This window comes from Myiozetetes cayanensis, unplaced genomic scaffold (genome assembly GCF_022539395.1).
Source record: "Myiozetetes cayanensis isolate MyiCay16 unplaced genomic scaffold, myiCay2020 scf3, whole genome shotgun sequence".
In the NCBI taxonomy this organism is placed as follows: Eukaryota; Metazoa; Chordata; class Aves; order Passeriformes; family Tyrannidae; genus Myiozetetes; species Myiozetetes cayanensis.
In genome coordinates this window covers 48,391,079-48,408,927 of record NW_026087521.1, presented here as the reverse complement: position 1 = coordinate 48,408,927, position 17,849 = coordinate 48,391,079, and the positions used below count along the sequence as shown (strand labels likewise).

General features: G+C 43.6%; 2 protein-coding genes across 4 annotated transcripts in view; one reads left to right on the top strand and one right to left on the bottom strand.

Moving 5' to 3' along the window:
* Positions 1 to 17,849, bottom strand: part of FAM234B (family with sequence similarity 234 member B) — a 406,169-nt gene that overhangs the window by 365,970 nt on the left and 22,350 nt on the right. The gene's annotated exons all lie outside the window — the stretch shown is intronic.
* On the top strand, positions 6,254 to 17,451 carry GSG1 (germ cell associated 1). 3 transcript variants are annotated; one of them, XM_050325309.1, is made up of 7 exons: positions 6,254 to 6,323; positions 7,501 to 7,585; positions 10,600 to 10,918; positions 13,482 to 13,529; positions 15,537 to 15,689; positions 15,810 to 15,921; positions 17,139 to 17,451. In XM_050325309.1, exons 3-7 carry the CDS (start codon positions 10,600 to 10,602, stop codon positions 17,449 to 17,451), a joined length of 945 nt encoding a protein of 314 aa, XP_050181266.1. In that variant the 5' UTR covers positions 6,254 to 6,323; positions 7,501 to 7,585. The 3 variants fall into 3 exon arrangements, with proteins under 3 accessions (XP_050181266.1, XP_050181268.1, XP_050181267.1); XM_050325311.1 differs by lacking the exon at positions 7,501 to 7,585 and having other exon boundaries at positions 6,260 to 6,323; XM_050325310.1 differs by lacking the exons at positions 6,254 to 6,323; positions 7,501 to 7,585 and adding an exon at positions 7,854 to 8,507.

Sequence of the window (17,849 nt, the reverse complement as noted above, 5' to 3'; positions counted from 1 at the left end):
ATCAAAATGCTCTGATCATTCAAAAATCCACTGGTGAAAACTAACAGAGAAGAGTCATGCAGAGAGCTGGAGATGAACCTTCCTTCTTACCCAGTGCTGAAGACTGACTGTGTATGATTGCAGCATTCTTAAGCAGTGCCATGGCTCCCTCACAACCACCCTCTTAAACATTGTCCTAATCCTTAATCTTCACCCCTGGTGTCCTCAGTGTGTCGCACCCATGAACATAGCCCCTCCAAGCTGAGGAGTGATCCTGTTCTCTCCAGCCAGTCTTTCTAGTTTCACAGCTTCTTCTAGGCTGGAGGCTTCTTTTTTTTTATCTTTGTGTCATCCAGGAAACACACCCACCTCTCTTGCCCCAGCCTCATATTTTGCCTCAGTCAGAGATTCTGTAATTTGGAATGAAGGAATTTCAAACAATGCAAACTACAGCAAATTTAAAAGAAAAAAAATCATAGAAATTAAAGATGCGAAAATCTTTCTAGCTCATCCAGTACATCATCTCATTCTAGCCTAGCCCAGTTCCTGCAAGATTCTTGCCTGCAATACATTTTCCAGGGCATTATCCAGTCTGGCATCCTTTACTTCCCATGAGAAAGTGTTCCACAGAGGACTACTTTTCAGTGTTTGGGAGAGGTTTCTGAAGTTTTCTTTCCATTCTGCCTGATCTAATTTCTTTAAGTTCTGCCTGTGGTAACATGCTAGCCAAATGTTCTCCTTCCTTCATGCTTACCTTGTTCAGGTGATGGCAAATAATTCTTGTTCAGTCAAGCTGTTTAGCCACAATGCTTAATACTTACTTGTAAAGCTCAGCAATTATAGTCCTGGGCTACCTGGGAAAGACTAGTGTTGAGGTTAGCATGTTAATGGGTTCACAGAACATAGAAGACAGTGCTAGTAGAGTTGCCTCTTTGTTATAACAGTCATTTGACACATTCCATCACAAGGTCTGGCTTTGGTTGCTTTTGCCTTTGCCAAACTTGGAACCAACATCTTCTAGCTCATGTCTGCTTCAGTAGTTTTATTGGGTTCTTTTTGGTTTTGTTTTTAATTTCAGTCAAAACCACTTAGCAATTTCTGAGAACAAGGCTGAAAGGGAATATTCTGTTTTATACACATTTTTTAAAAAAAATTATAATTACTTTTTATTTAAAAAAAAAAATCCAACAAACCAACTTTTGAATAATGGAGGTGAATAATTTAAAATAAATTACTTTTTTTTTTCTGTCAGGAATACATTTTGGGTCATCTAAGACAAAGTTGCACGCAAAGTTGGCTAAATAATGAACTTTTGAGTTATTGCAGCTTGAGCCTGCTCAGAAAAAATAATGGGGGCTAGAAGGATAGGTTTTTATTTAATTTTTTTTTTTGGACTGTGGGCCTGATGGAAATAACAGCACATGATTTAAGACCCACATTACAATGTACTTGCACAAAGGCCCCTGACTGTGGCTGCAGGGTCATCTTGTTCCAGCCTCCCCTGACCCAGGTTGCTGTCACTGTCCTGGACCCCTCCTGCCTATGGCCAGGGTCACCCTTGGGAACTGATGTCCTCACTCCGTGCACGGAACTGGGGTTGCCCAGGCATGCGGAAACTTGGCCATGAGGAAACAGGGAGGTACAGAGAGAGGAGGAGGAGAGAGAAAAGAAAAAACCCAAACCACAACTGGAAAAAAGCCAAGCAAAGAAATACAGTAGAAGAGAGGTAGACACCCATTTTCTCTGCTAGCTACCTCCAAAATATTTTGTGTTTGTGTTTTTACCAACTGGGGCACTCCTTTCCTTCAGGACATGTAGGGAAGCCTGGGTGCCCTGAAACTCCCTGGCTACGACACACACGACACACACGTGCGGCATCCATCCCACACCCAGGGCAGTGACACAATCTGCTCTCAGCATTGCCTCCTCCCACTGGGCCTCCAAGGCACGTGGCTAGGGCCCCAGACTTGTGTCACTGCTGTTCTGTCCTGACCTGTCTCCTCCCAGGGGCGCAGGCAACTTTGGCATCCTGCCCACCACAGCATGGAATGACACAGGATTCATGAGCACTGGAGATGGCACTTGACAGCAGGAATATCTGTGAAGCCACAGCTGCAAAATACCATGAAGGAATGGAAAGGATTCCAAAATCCTCATTAAATCTGAGAAAAAGAGGAGATGCTCTCAATCCTGTATAATTACCAGGACATCCAGAAATATAAAAGGTGCAATTGTAATATCTAGCACCATGGTTTTGAAGGCATCCACTGTAACAAAACCCCTCTGCTCGGGACTGTAAGGAAAGGTGGTTGCATTATTCCCTTTAGACAGCATATTAGACTTTGTCTCCTCTGATCTGTGTTTGCTACTATCTCTGCCCCATCAGGGAAGCTTGTGTGCCACATCAGAAACTCACTTGTGCCTTCTGGCCACTCTGCTTGCTGCATCTCTTGTCTTGTTGTCTCTTTATTCATTAATCCTTCCCCCTCCCAGTTTTCTCTCCCCTCTTTTTTTTTTTTTTCCTTGCCAAAGCAAGGAGTTTTTAATAGCTAAAGAACGAAAACACCTCCCACGTCTCGCCTCAAAAAAGCTAACTCCCTGTCTTACTCACTCTTTTAGATTTCCAAACCTCTCCTGCTAGCTTAGAGGCTTCCTTTGAGGCCTGGTTCCTCAAATACTAGCATGTGAGTATAACTTTAGTAAACCATGTAGTTCCAGTGGCCTTGAGAGGACAATCCATGTGAATAAATAAATTGAATGTGGAATGGAGACCATGGCCTTTAGCAGAGATGGAAAACTTTTCTGTTCTATATTGGGATTTGATTGGAAAAAAATTATTAAGAGGGACTTTAATCCAGGATTGAAGAAAATTTTAACAATAGGCTTGAAGGTCTTCAGAGTGCTTAGGTCATATTGATGCAGATAGATCAACTAGATAATCTTAGGAGACTTCCTCTAACTCCACTTATTCTGATTCACCATGGTGAAATGGAGGAAAAGGTAAACTGAAGTAAAGAACAATTGCTTGGCTTTCTCATTTCCATGTGTGAAAACAAAGTGCAGCGTAGTTCAACTGTATTGTTTCAACTTTTTTTTCTTTCTTTTTTTTTTCTTTAAAACATACAAAACATTTCTTTGACTGCAAGATCACCTGCATATGTGATGTAGTGCTTGCACAGATTAATTTTAGATACTTGAATTTTGTCATTATCAAAACAGAATGTCTCGCACTGCCTTTGCGGTGATTCCAACATCAACAAGAATCATCTGTGCTGTAGATTTGCATCTGTGGGAATGACTACAAAGACCCAACTTTATAGCGTATGGAAACAAGAACTATTTTTGAAGTATCAGTCCAGCTATGGCAATGCGGAGGTTCAGCACAGTGTACTCCATTTCTGGGCTGAGGTTTGTACCCTGCATTGTGTTCCATTTTGCTGGAGTGAAATTCCTAGCAACACCCAATTAAAACAAGCACTGAGTGTTTACTCCCCATCACTGCCACTGCTTTGACTGCAGTGTAAACGCACCACTAATGACTTGGCGGATGGAAGGGGAAAATTACGTGTCAGAGCCAAGTACAGAACCAGGAATTTGGGCCATCAGCCAGCTGGTTAAATCACATTGAGTGCCTGTAATGAAATGCATTGATTTGTGACTCTTACAATAACGTTTTTAGGAAATAATTTCAGTGTCTATTTATTTGTGTGTTGGAGCAGCCTGATGAGGTTGGAAAACTAAAGCAGACACTGTGCTTATAGGCCAAGAGCAAAATTTTAAAAATAGGTTAATTAACCATTGGAGTAATTTTTCTAAGAATGTGATGGGTTCTCCATCATATTCTGTTGCACAGTCAATACCAGTTAGTTGCATAAAATACGTGCTGTAGCTCCAGTAGGAGTTCTGTGTTCCACTAGAAATGATCATCCAAAGTTCTTTGGGTTCTGTCATCCCTGAGATGAGACAATGTTGTTGTAATGGTTCCTCCTGATGATAAAAATTCCATGAGCCTGTGATAGTCATTGAGTCAGGGTGTTAGTGATTCTATGTAGTAACAGATTGAGATCCCATAAATGGCAGATTTTAACTAGAAACAATTTTCACAAATGGGACTACCAAATTACAAAGATGCATTCTGCAGAACTGGACACCCTGCCAATCCTGCGGCTGATATAATGTGCAGTGATGATTTAGCGAGCTCAGAAAGAATTAAACCATCAACAAAATGACAGACTTGGTACATTTCAAAGCATCTGGTCAGATCTCATGGAATTTCTTGGCTGCTACCTGTCCAGTCAGAGAGAAAGAAATAGTGGGGAGAGTCCATAGCCACCTTGTAGTATTTCATCAGATGTCTCAGAAGAGCAGATGAGGATACTGAGCAGTGGATAAGGTAAGAGTTTATCTACTTGGGGGTTTGTATGGACCCTTTTTGGGACTGGTTCTTCTTTAATGTCCTTACAGATATATGTAAAAGTATGTGGTCTTTCTTGTCTGCTTACACTTTATGGTTAGCTAAATTACATAAATAACTTTTTTTTCTGCATGCTCAGATTAACAGTTCCTAGGATGCTAGAGTTTAAGTACTCTGTGAAAAGTAACCCCCTATATATATGTATGTGTAGTCTTGTAATTCTTATTCAGAAATTGAGACACCTGGAATCTCTAGAGTCCTCAAAGTCTGTGTTACTGCATCTGATTTTTTTTCTTCTCATGTCTGCTTTCTGTTTTTGAATGGTTGATAACCATAAAGACTTAAAAACAAACAAAAAAACAAACAAACCAGCCACATAAGTCTTATTTTAAGAAAAAAAAAACAGTAGAAGAAAAATAAAAAGTAGTTAGGTCCAAACTGATGGACTTGTTTGTCCATCTTTAAGATGCATTTACTTATTCCAATTCAATATTTATTTCTGTTCTACCACAGTCTTGATATCTAGCAATGTAAGCTGTTCATATTTAAAAATGGAATTCACCTTTAAATGTGCTTAGACTAGAAAAAATATGCCTGTTGAGGTCATTTTTAGAGCAAGAGTTAATGCATCATGCAAACAGCTAAATAAAGGTTACGATCTGAGTGGAATTATTCAGAGCTCAGGGAGATATCTGGCATTTGCAGTCTGTCACTGGGTTTGAGAAGTCTGGCTCTCTCCGTGTCACTGTCACTCGGGAGACATCCTGCTTTCTGTGTGGTAGTGAGGGAGGGGACTGCAGTACTGAATGATCTTCCTGTAAAAACAGCAAAAACAGGAGCGGTGGGAAGTGTCATGTGTGAGGAATGTGTGGAATGAGGGGTGAGTATTAGCCCATCTTTGTCCAGTTTTCACAGAGAGACTTTATGGGTGTGACTAGTCACTCTTCCTCCTCTCTTTTCCTCTTCAGGTCAGCTGAAGAGCCAATGTCAGGACAGCATATGATCCCTGATATCCCTGGAGGATTGCTGCATGGGGGGCTATGAAGAGCTGCGTGCCTCTTCAGACCTGCCAGTTAAGTATTGCAACTTTTGGGCCTTATCTGGTAAGGTCTTCTTGCCCTTCTTTTCCACCAACATCCCTGGGAGATGAGTGTGTCATTTTGGGGCAGGATACACCCAAAGCCAGGGTGTAGGTAGTCATAGAGCCAGGATAAAAATGCATCACTTGTAAACACCCAGGCTTTTTTAGAGTTGACAATCGCCCCAGAGGTGCTTTGCTAAACTTATGCTCTGCATTTTGTTTCCTTGTTTTGTTTCTATAAGCCAAGGGCTTGGCTGATTGCACAGGAAGTCAACTGCTATGGGCATCCACTTCAATGGGCAAATTTTGAAGAAGTCACCAGGGACTGGCTGCTGCTGAGTTCAAAGAGAAAGAGACATCCAAAAACCCTAGCCAAGCCAAGTTATGGTGGGAAATATCAGATACAAAGAGGAGAAAACCGGAAGGCACAATAGGGTGAAAGACAGATACAGCTTGATTTTCCTGTCCATAAGTGGTCAGATTAGAGTGGGTTGTGAATAGATATTTTAAAAAAAAAATCAACCAAAATGCAAACCAAACCCAAATGAAACCCCCATAATTCTGCTAAGGGAAGTTTGCTAAAGAAAGTCTGTTGAATATTGGGAAACATGTTCTGGTGTTGGTGCTCTACGAGCTGTGTGCAATGATCTGGGGAAAGTTAATATGGTGCTTGACAAAATATTGGGAAAAGTATTAGAAAGAATAGTTCCATGCAGGGCAGAAGGTGGAGCAAATGACCTGTTAAGCTCTTGCATTCATTCCTCTTTTTTTCCTTTCCTCAGTGATTTCAAGTGTTCCGAGGCTCAGATAACTCCAAGAGAAGGACCTACCTCCCATATCACAGGCAAGGTAAAGAATTTGTGTTTATAAAAATGTAAAAGAAGAGGTGGGGGGGAAATTTCAAGGGAAGGAATAAAAGTATAAAAGGTTGGTGTTGCTTCCCCACATCACACACTTGAGCAGTAGAGATTCACAAAAAGAAGACCAGGGAAAGACTGCCATCTTCTGGGAGGATAAATATCTGCCATTATTCAGAATATCTGCTATATGCATATTTTGAAACCATAGTGTATTTCTGATAAATTTATTTACCTGGCTGAATTTTATCCATATAAAACTAACTCAGACTCATTTCATCAATATATATGACATGATCCCAGCTTTAGAAACTGACATAGACTCCTGGGTTTTAATGATACTCTCATCAATCTTAAAATTACGAAGGTGTTAACATTAAGGATTATCAGTAGAGAGATGGACTTTATTTATTCTTGAGCCTGTAAACAAGGCTTTTTTTTTTTTTTTTACCAAGCACTTAGAAGTCAAACTTAAGGTTTCCAGATGCAGACTGAAATATTAAAAAGAAATCACTCTCCTTTTAAACAGCATCAGCTGTTATCCTACCTACTTCAATAAACTAAGTACATCTGTTTCAACAGAACCTTTTATTAATCAAAAACCTGCAGGCAGCCCACAGAGCACAGAGACATTTAGCATTACTTTCAGTTAGTCCGTCTTAGAAATGATTATCTATATTAGAGGAGTTTATGGAGTGACTGGGATTACACTAACCACAGAGCTGCTGCCCGCTCTGCTCAGGGCAGGAAGGGTCAGGAGCCTGGGATAGCACAGCCCACGTACTGGACCATGAACATGTGGGCTCCGTCTGCTGCCTGTGCTGTGTGGGGCTGTCACAGGCTGCGCTGTCACCCAGAACTATTCCTACACCTGCCTCCAGCCTCTGAGCTCTGGTGTTGGAAGTGGGGCAATGAGAGCAGATGGACCACTGGTTTCCTCTGTCCCAGCAGAGCAGTGTGACAGGCATGCAGGGAATCTGCCTTGCTCCCTCCCAGTGGTGGTGGGAGTCTCACTCACTTAGCACTGGGGAAAGCCTTTGTGGGGAAGACAGGATGTGTACCTTTGGGATGCTCCTCTCCCTTGCAGTTTGATTCAATGCAGCTCTGTTCCATGCCCTCTAGTGACAGTGCATTCTCATGAGAGATGATGGCATTCTTACTTTTTACAGTTTTGATACCAAACGAGGGGTATCAACACCTTCAAGTACTGTGGAAGCCTTTAAACTTTCAGGACGAGCTCAGAGGGAACTTTGGGTGAGTGTGAATCTCTATCTCTCCTTATCAGGTTCCCAAATTCATCCAATGTGAACCTGCTGGGAGCTGGGATTCCTGGTGAACTTCACATTTTGGTAAAACTGCGACCACAAGGGACACAGACAGCCTACCTCATTCTCTCATCCTTTGAATACTGGACCTGACTTGTCACTGTTTCACAACACCTTCATGGCGCCAGTCTGCCACTCAGCAGCTCTTCTGCTAAGTGGCTCCTTTTGGCATAAAAATTTCCAGTGCCTATGGGGAGAGCTGCATTGGCATCTCTTCAGTGACTGAAATCCTCAGTCTTCAGAGCAGATGCAACTGCATAAACTTCCTTCTCCCCATTTATTTTTCTCCCCTTTCTGCAACTGCCAGGTCTCACCAGGAAGATATCCCAGGGCAGGGAGGCTTGTAGACTTGGCCATTCTTCTGAGACAGGAATGACCTGATGACAAGGCTGCAGTGGGTTTCCAAGCTAAGGTCACTTATTCCCTGAAGCCAAAGATCTGCCAGCTCACTCCATACAAGCTCTCAAACAACCACTGCATGAGGATGTCTGGAATATTTCTGTGTTTTGAAGAAACTTTCTACTCAGTCAATGCGGGTCACTGTTCTCCACTTAATCCCAACCCGCAGCATCAATCGCCTTGCATATAATCTCCCAGAACATCTGTGCTGTGATTGCATTGTGGATTACAAAATGACCATTTTCCACAAAACAGCTGCTGATCAGAGGGATAGCATTTAATAATCATTGAGGAGGCAAGGGAGGAGGGGACAAGACAAAGGAGAGAGGGGTTTTGCAGCAATTGGGTTTCTTGGAGGATGTAGAGATGAGCAAAACAGCAGACAAAGCGTGAGTCCCATTTCTATATTGCTCATCATCAAATTAACAGGACTTCGAAGACTTGCTGCTAAGGTAAATTCATCTCTATTTCCTTTTGGGGCTATCTAGATATTAATAGTCAATTATTGTCAGTGAGTGCTTAGCTTTTGAGGAGGGGAGCTTTTCTGACAATGTTTCCAGGAAGTAGTTCAGATTTGCTTCTCATTCCCTATGTCCTCTGCATCCTTGATCTACTTCCTTCTTCTGACTTATTTGTTTCTTATATTTTTTATTCTCTTTTCCTTAACACTTTTCTTGAAATTGCATGGCCTTTCAACTACTGTCACAAATCAACTGGAGAGAACATTTTTCCCACTATCGATGATTTAAATTAGAAAGATGATTTTTTCAATATTGTGAGTAGATTTTTTTTTAAATAAAAGCATAAACAGCCCAAAAACCTCATGACAGAAAGTCTTATAATCAAGCATTGATGAAAATCTGAAAAACTTTGTGTGCTGAAGGTTTCTATTTTCAGGTGAAAAATTATATTTTTGAGGAGAACAATTTCATCTATAATTTCCTTTTCAGTCATAAGCCAAATTTTTCACTGACAAAAACTTTCAGTGAGAAATTTGCCACCAACCTTAGCCAGAAACTGTTCCTAGTAGGTACCTGCTCTGCAAAAATGGTGATATCCAACATGCTTTCAGATCACAGAAGTCATTAGCTATGGAATCACTGAGATGTTACCATCTCCAGGGTGGAGCTTTTCCATTGCTGCAAGAAAGAAAAGCCCTGGTGAAGAGACAAAAGAAGCCAGAGCATAAAACACAGGAAATTTTCAGAAGCTGAGTACTTTCTTGCTTTCAGTGAGGCTGAAGTCCTGCTTTTCAAGATGAGCTTCAGCACCATCTTTATTGACCACATTTCCAAGCTTGTTGGTTAGCAGAAAATATGATTCTAATTGCACCACTTTTAGCTGTGGTGCAATCACAAACAATGCAGAGTTTGCTCTTGTATCATTTATTTATAGTGGTGTCCACAGAACGCTGGCTCTTTCTCACACGTTCGACGTTGGATGAGTCAGCCGAAGTTAAGTGAAGAGGACCAGCAGCAGGCAATGTCTGTACAAACTGAATCTATTCATGGACAAATAGATTTTGAGTCATAAATAGGAAAGAGTGGGAGTATCTGGATGAAGCTGTGCCAAACATAGGGAGTGCCACGTGGGAAGAGACATGCGTTGATTACATGAAAGTTGATGTGTAGGTAGATGATACCTAATCAATCCATGGAGTGATAGGTTGGGGTTCTCAGAAGTCAGTGAAGGGGTTTGCAGGAATCCTAAGGTCTTAAGCTTCCCTCTGAGTGGGAAAGCCCACATGATCCTGGTTCCCAAACTGCTTTTTTAATTACTTTTAATGTTGAGATGAAACTGGGAAGAAGGTTTGTGGCAATGGTCACTCCTATAAAAAACCTTCAACCTCTGGCACTTTGTGTGAGAACAGAGATGCTGTCATCCCACCACCCTACCAGATTTCTGATGTGCTGGTCAGGGCTCAGGTGGGAGGTGCTGCTCTTGGGTTTGAACTCGAGATGCCAGGTCTGGATGGCTGGCTGTCTCCTCTGAGCAGGCCACTGCTTTCATGTGTGTCCCACGACCCTCAGCAATATGAGAACATTTTCCTGCCTTTCCCCACAGTGAAATCACTACACTCTCTACCTCCACAGGTTCAGTAATTAATGGCTTGAAGAAGTGTTTTGGGACACTTGGCAGCACAATTTCTCATTTAGTTGGACAGAGCAACTCATGGTATTTGAGGAAGTTGGTTAACAGTTTTTTCCTATCATCTCTGAGACAGAGTAAATGTGATGTTCTTTCATTTTGCTCATGTGCTCAGATACCTCAGTGCACTCAGCCCTGCTATGTCTGCTGGATTACCCTCTCTTACCCAGTACAGATATTCAGCATACTTTGAAATGGTTGAACTGATGTATTTGGTCCACTGCCCTGGCTTCCAAGAAATGGTTCTGCCATGATGAGTGAGCTGCTGGGATGTTGTGAGGAGGACAGAATCCTCATAACCCCTCCCCACAGATGCCTGCTGGGAAAAGCAGAGATTTGTAACTCTAGGTAGGACAAGTGGCTGGTGTGACAGTCACTCCCATTTGTGTGTTGTAGATGGAGCTGCTGAAGCAATTGCAATTGCACCGTACTTTCCTGGCTGTCGTCCTGAACCTGCTGGCTCTCACCCTCTCTACCACTGCCTTGCTTGGCAGCTACTGGTGCACCGGGACCCAGAAAGTGCCCAAACCTCTGTGTGGGAAGAGCAAAGCCACCCAGTGCATCGGTGTCCCCATGCCATCTGATGCAGATGCTAGCAATGCTTCATCTGAGGATGTGGTGCACTACAGCTGGGAGACTGGAGATGACCGCTTTGCCTTCAAATACTTCCACACAGGGATGTGGCTTTCCTGTGAAGAGAGCATGGAAGGGCCAGGTAGTGTCTTGCTCAGGCAACCACAACTTATTCCCTCGTATTTATTCCACAGCAGTTTGAAAAGTGAGAGGTGGGAGGCTGACAACACTTGGGAGAAGTCTTCTTCATTTTCCTAGATGGCACTCTGTGCTCAATACATTTCTGTCCTTCACTGGAATGTTCACAGAGCGGGGAAGGGGGGAATGGTTGTCTCTAACGAGCCCTTCAGTCTGGAACAGGGTCTGTGGAGTGGAAATGGTGGTGGTGATGGCAGTGACTTTGTGATGGCATTGTCCATCCTGATGGGATCTTCAGTGACCTTCCTTTCTCTTTCCCCAAATTTCCATTCCTATACATAGCTTACTTCATGCTCTCCAGGGTAAACTTGTGCATGTCCTCTCAGAAATTTAAGTACAGTGACCTTATGCAGAGTTGTCAATTTTTACCTATAACTGTGAGGACTGCATTAGTTGGTGGTGTCTTTAAAACACCAAACAGACAGGTTTTGTGTTATTAAACAGAGACTGGGCTTTTCTTTAGGAAAAAAAAAAAAAAAGAGAGAGAGAGAGAGAGAGAGAAAGATAATTACTACTTATAGATACAGAGAAAACCTGGAGGATTTGAACCCAGAGAAACTGAAGCTAGGAGGCAAATTGACCTGAGGATTAGAGCAGCAATATTCTAATTGTTTTTAGATGTTTTCGTGATGTTGTGACAGGCTTCATTTGTGATTTTTCACCACCTGGGACTGGCACTGTAAATCCTAAAGTGCCAAGGACTGGTTGTGCAACCTGTACGAGAACCCTTTGGTGCATCCCTTCACCCTTGACTTGTTCCTGCCCAGACCTACTGAAGTCCTTCTGCTGGAACCTGTGCTACACCCCTACAGGTGGATGCTCTGCAGTGCACAGATGCTCTTTACGGCCTGGCACACACATCAAGGATTGGAACTGACCCAGAAGGTGGCCAATGGAGAGATAGGCATCTAAGGATATAGTGATGAAAGTCACTTTCATCAGGCCCATTCCTCTGAGCCCACTGCCCTCCCTTCAGCTCTCCCCAAGGACAAACGTCTCATCTTCTTTAACCAAGCCACAGTTCCAGTAGAGCATTTCTAATTTTCTTATCTGTTCCTGTCAGAGTTTGAAAATAAATAACTGGTGAATAAAAGCAGACAGAAGCGGGGGTTGGAGCAGAAGGGAATGTGCTTGAAACTCTCATGTCCTAACGGGTGGGCTGCTAATTGTTGTGAATGCTTCCAGACAGGCTGCAGAAGGAGATGTGTTTATTTGGGACTGGTTTGGGTGTTTGGTTCTTGTGGGAATGGAAGTACATCCCTTGACTGATTTCTTTAAAAGACTTATCTGGCCACTGGGCAGTCCTGGGATAACCCCAAAGCCTGAAGGAACACGGAGAGCACGCTACATCTGGATCACAGCAGAGCGTGGGGTAGAGCATGGGGTGGAGCACAGTCAGTCTCAGTCTCTGGCTTCCTGTAAATCAAGTACAACCCACCCACTATGGCATATCTTTGAAGCAAGTGCATAGACAACAACAACAACATAAAAGGGGCTACTAAGAACAAAAGGAGTTTGAGCTGAGCTGCAGAAAGGATTTCATTATTCAGGCTAATCTCAGGATCAGTTTAGATGAGCCACTACTGAATATCCTCATTAAAGTTCTAGGTGAAGTAGCAAATTGCAAGTTAATGAGAATTGCAGATGGCACTAAACTGGGTAGCATCCTGAGAGCTGTGGATGACAGAAGTAACACAGGAGATTTGGAAAGATTAGAACTGGGGATAGAAATTAAGAAAATGAGATTCTTACATGAAGTGGAAATGTCTGGGAGAAAATATTGTGCCAAGTAGAGGAGAGGACCCTCAAATGCAGTAATGCACTATGCAGGAAGAGAAACTCACAGATAATAATGATGTACCTGCAGCTGAGACAGTAGTTTGTGCCTGACCAATGTAAAAAACAAAGCAAATATGAACACAATTTGTCAAAATAGCATGCCTAAAATGTGAGGACAGAAGATCATATTTCTGTATGATCTCTGCCACAGAAGAGGGACTTACATCTCTGTCATGAAGTATTTTATGTGGGAAACTTGATTTTTGTTTTATTTGGGTTTTTTCCTTGTTCTTTGAGAAGCAGTGCTAGAACTGCTCTTCTGAGATTGGGATGAGTGGAAATTCACATCCCCAGCAAAAGTGGTGGGTCTGTGATCTGTAATAAGCTACACTCCTAACAGACCTGACCATCAGTAAGGTTGTGAATGATTAGCAACAGATTTTTATATTCAGCAGAGGCTCATAAGGTTTACAAATTGCTGAAGGTTTTTTTCTGGAAAGGTCATTTCTAGTTTTCCAGGCAGAGGTTGCCTTCCCCAACTTTGCCCCAGTGGAAAGTCTGGAAAGATAGTCAGAAAAAGACGAGAGGTGAGAAGATCATGAGGTGATGGCTGGACTCAGGGATGACTGGATCTGTGCGCTGAAAAGAGAGTGAGGTGAAGACATTTTCTTTTCCCTTATGTACCCTGCATTGTTTTGTAAACTAATAGCTTTGATTTTGTGTTTCAGAAGAGAAATGCCGCAGCTTTATTGAGCTTTCACCACCAGCAGAGAGAGGTAAGAGCAAATCCCCGTATCTCAGTGTAGCTGCCAAGTGTGTCTACTTGGGATGGGGGATCTGCAACATTTTGCGTGTGTGGGGACAGCAGGTTCCCAAAGAGCCAGGCATGAAATCCTGGCCTCGTGGTTGCTAAAAGAGCAAAGATTTTGACCCACATGTCTGTGTAAACCATTGCCATCAGTGAAATCAGTCCTAGAAGCCTCAGATCCCCTCCCATATGAAGTGGGATTTTTCTCATCTAGTAAGTTTCCCAGTCGGACAGTCATCTTGCTGTAGTCGGGGGAAGAGGTGGATGCCACCTGAGGGCAGTCCCTCCCACACAGGCTATGTGTTAACTCAGTGCTTCAGTTTGGGTGAAGTCTAGTGTGGGGAGTCTAGAAGCTGAATCACCTCTTACTTTGTGGTAAATGAACAGGACACCCTTTTAGGGTAAAGTCCTTGCCTCAAATACAAAGCAAATACATTTGGGTAGGAGAGATCATCCCTCCTGTCACTGTCATGTTTCAAATTATCCTGTGGATAACCTCAGTCTACTTCAATGTATGTGTACATATGCTAAGGAGATTTTACTTAATTAAAGCTTTTCAACTGCTGTGGGCTTGCTAACTATTCCCTGAGATGGAAGCTGAAGGCAAGTCATTTCAGAGGATGCTCGTATGTGAAGGGAAAGGCCTGGGGTGCAGGGCTGGTGTCAGCGTTCAGGCCATGAGAGCAAGGGCTGGAACAAATGTTGGGGAATTGTAAGAATGTAGTATCATCATCATTTCACGTAGTATCATCTTAAGATGATCAGTGCAGCTGCCACTGTATAGCTGGGTCAGCACTGGAGAAGGTGGTGTGACTGCTGAGCTGGTTGTGTGCAGAGGAGCTCCACAAATCATAGGCAACATTACAAGACCAAATTACAAAGCATCTGTGGAGAGCCTGGCCTCACAATGAAAGGCCAGATGCAGAGGTCTCTGTGCATGTGTGGTGCCTGCAACCTCCAGAATACTTTTGGCAGTCTGACCTCTAATGAAATATTCTCCCTGATGGTGCTGCAGCAAGCGAGCCAGCTCCTTTAAACAGGGAATGCAGCTCATCAATTTCTGCTAAAGAGCTGGGTGACTCTATGGCACTAATGATGTTGAGTATTCAAGTCAGTGCCACATTAATGAGGGTTTTCTTCACACTCCTTTTCCCCAGCTGAATGTCTCCTCTACAGCCATTAATAGTTGCTAACAGCAGTGTTCACAGTGCTGCTTCATTTGTCAGATTAATGTTTCTTCCTGAGTGAATCCTGTGCTTTTCCACAGCCCTGCATTACAGTGTCTTTTCTCATTCTCCTCCAAGTTCTACTGCACAGCTGTAGAACTGAGCTCAGCTGTGCACTGTGGTGTCACTTAAATCCCACTCAAAATCCCAGCATGAAAGTATCTGCACTCTGTTCAAGAAGCAGGGTGAGTGGTGAATGTTACTGCCCTAGCTGGCTATCAACCCCAAAGAATGTGTTTCATTTTAATTGGGGATTTGGTGAGAAATACAGGCTTGCAAGGGATTTCCTGAATTCCAGAGGCCAGGTCCTGACATAGCTGTGGATGCACCATATAGTTCTTAACTAGTTGAGTCCCAGGTTAAAAGTTGTTTTCTTATATTGCTGTGATTATAGCTCAGATGTGTTCGTGGTCAATCTATAATCACTAGTTTTTATGCCAATACTCAACAGCTTCCCTTGTTTTTTTCCCCGTTTTCCTCTTTGCTGTTTATGAATAATGCTGACTTGTTTACAGATGGCATTTTAGTCCTTCTCAGCTTTGCCATGCTACACTAACAAAGCCATCTTCTGTGACAGACACTGTCCCATCCAGCATTCTTTTAGTCCTTGCTCACAGGTTGGGGTAATTGCTTTTGAGTGTTTGTTGTTTGCCTTTGATCCCTTCTTTCCAAAGGAAATCCTTTAAGGATTGGGTTGGGAAAGGGGGGTACTTTCCCTTGAATGTAGTTTCATCCTGTATTCCCGGCAGGAATCCTGTGGCTGTCGCTGGGATCAGAGATGCTGTACATCAGCTTGCTGCTCATCAGCTTCATCCTCCTCACGGTGGAAATGCTGCATACTGGCAATCCTGTCTGTGGGATGAAGCTCAATGCCTTTGCTGCTGTCTCCTCAGTGCTGTCAGGTAAGTTTATTACTGTAGGCTTGGAATCACAGAAGCAGGAGAGCCTCCTCTTCAACACAAGGCTGAAGTATGCTGCTTGGGCTCCTGCTGTAACTTATTTGCTTTGTCTTTTGTGTCCAGGTCTCCTTGGGATGGTGGCCCACATGATGTATACTCAAGTCTTCCAGGCAACTGTTAATCTGGGACCAGAGGACTGGAGACCGCACTCATGGGACTATGGCTGGGCGTTCTAGTACGTGAGCTCTGAAGCCATCCTGACCTCCCCAGCCTTCTGGGCTTCAGCCATGCCACCTGCTCCCTCCTCCTTTCTTGACCTTCTGTGTTTCCAAAGACATGGTTCTCCTATTACTAATCTCTTGTCTTTACCTTATCCCCATTTTAATAAATAGTTAGTATTAAATTAATGAGTAGCTACCAAAGGACTGGCAAAACAATGGGGTCACACCTAAACAATTTCCTTCAACCCTGCTGATTAATCAGGTTTGGCCCTCTCTTGGTTTGCCGTGTTTGGTCTCAGCTCTTCCCTGTGTGCAGAGGCCAGTGTCATACTTGTGATGATGCTCTCAAACATGTCTTGTTTTTCTGCAGTTTAAGTAAGTTGCATGCTGATTTGGCATCTTCACTAAGCAATGTCCAAAGGGCCTATTCCTGCAACACCAAGTCTAGACATATGCTTAAAGATGTGGCCACAGCCCAGCCCACAACCAGCAGTCACACCGTCTTCTCCAGCGCTGGCCCAGCTGTACAATGGCAGCTGCACTGGAGGCCAAGGTCATCTTAAGATGATACTACATGCAGGAAGGAGTGAAAGGGGCGATAGACCACAGTGTCACTTATGAGCCAGGAAGAGCAGCTGCAAAAAGCAGACAGCTCAAGGTGCCTTTCTCTAAAGGATAAAGTAGCCAACAACAGCTGGTATGACATATCTGACTTGAAATCAACAGTTAGATAAGCCTTCCAAGCATCCATAGAAAGTGCAGGTTCAATTTGCAATGCTGTACTGATGATGACCACATCGATTTTTAAGACTTAAACACTCCAGTGCCAGGTGCCACCCATGGCCATCAAATGTCATCATGACAGTCTGGTTACACTCAAGTAGACAAGCCTCATGTGCAGGAAGGCACTGAGCAGCCCTGTAATACAGAACTTGCTTCCAAGCTGTGCTCTCCTACTCTGACCAGTTACAGATGTTCCTGCTACTCTTTACCTCTCCTGTGTATCCCTCCCTTCCCCGTGACAGGGATGACCAGTATTTATCCCACTGATCTAAGAAGGATTATGTGGTGGGATAACCCCCAAGAACTGTAATGTTTTGAGACTTAGTCATTCTAGTTCATGTCCATGCCCAGCAGCTTCTGCCTTGCAGATCAGGGTGTGTCACACTGTTCAATTCCTTACCCTACCTGGCTTCTCACAGCATGTGCTTCTTTTGTGTCTCTCTGGTAGCATGGCCTGGGCCTCCTTTACGTGCTGCATGGCCTCTGCTGTCACCACTCTCAATACTTACACCAAGACGATACTGGAGTTCAAAAGGAACCACATCAAGGGCTATGATGGGAGCTTCAAGGATCAGCCTCAGCACCACCAATGCTTCCTACAGCAAATAAGCAGCTACTATGAGCCCAAAGGCAAGGCCTTCCTTTCAGTCTCTGAGGGAGTCGACTTCTACACTGAACTGCAGCAGAAAATGCTACAGCGGGAACCAGACCTGGAGCTGGATGAAGTCTTGGGACAGACGATCGGGGAGGATCGCTGTTAGGGATGAGTGTACAGGGACAGAGCAATGGGGTTCGGGAGGCACAAGAGCTCTGCAATGAACACTGGCACCACTGTTAGCAAGCTCTTGGAAGGCTCTTCCTTCCTCTACAGTTCAGGGATTGAGATGGTGGGCACTGGGTCAGGGCAACCAACAGTGCTAACAGTAGTAGGCTGAGGGTCCTCCCTGATCAGTGTTTTACGGGTGTCCTCAGCTAAGAAGGGTGAAACATATTGGTGCCAGCTGCCTCAAGTCCTTTCAGACAGAGTTGAGGCAGATGTCCTAATCCCAGTACTGCACTTGGGAATAGACAGTCAGCCCTATCCAGATGGCAAATTGCACTGCTGGACCTCTTTGAGTGGTGTCACATTGACCTTCCATCAACGCCCCCAGTTCAGTGC

Excerpts from the sequence above, each read along its gene's own strand:
- GSG1 (XM_050325309.1), top strand. The coding sequence starts at position 10,600 with ATGGAGCTGCTGAAGCAATTGCAATTGCACCGTACTTTCCTGGCTGTC. Across the intron at positions 10,919-13,481 it reads AGAGAGCATGGAAGGGCCAG|AAGAGAAATGCCGCAGCTTT; the intron begins GTAGTGTCTTGC and ends TTTGTGTTTCAG. Across the intron at positions 13,530-15,536 it reads TTCACCACCAGCAGAGAGAG|GAATCCTGTGGCTGTCGCTG; the intron begins GTAAGAGCAAAT and ends TATTCCCGGCAG.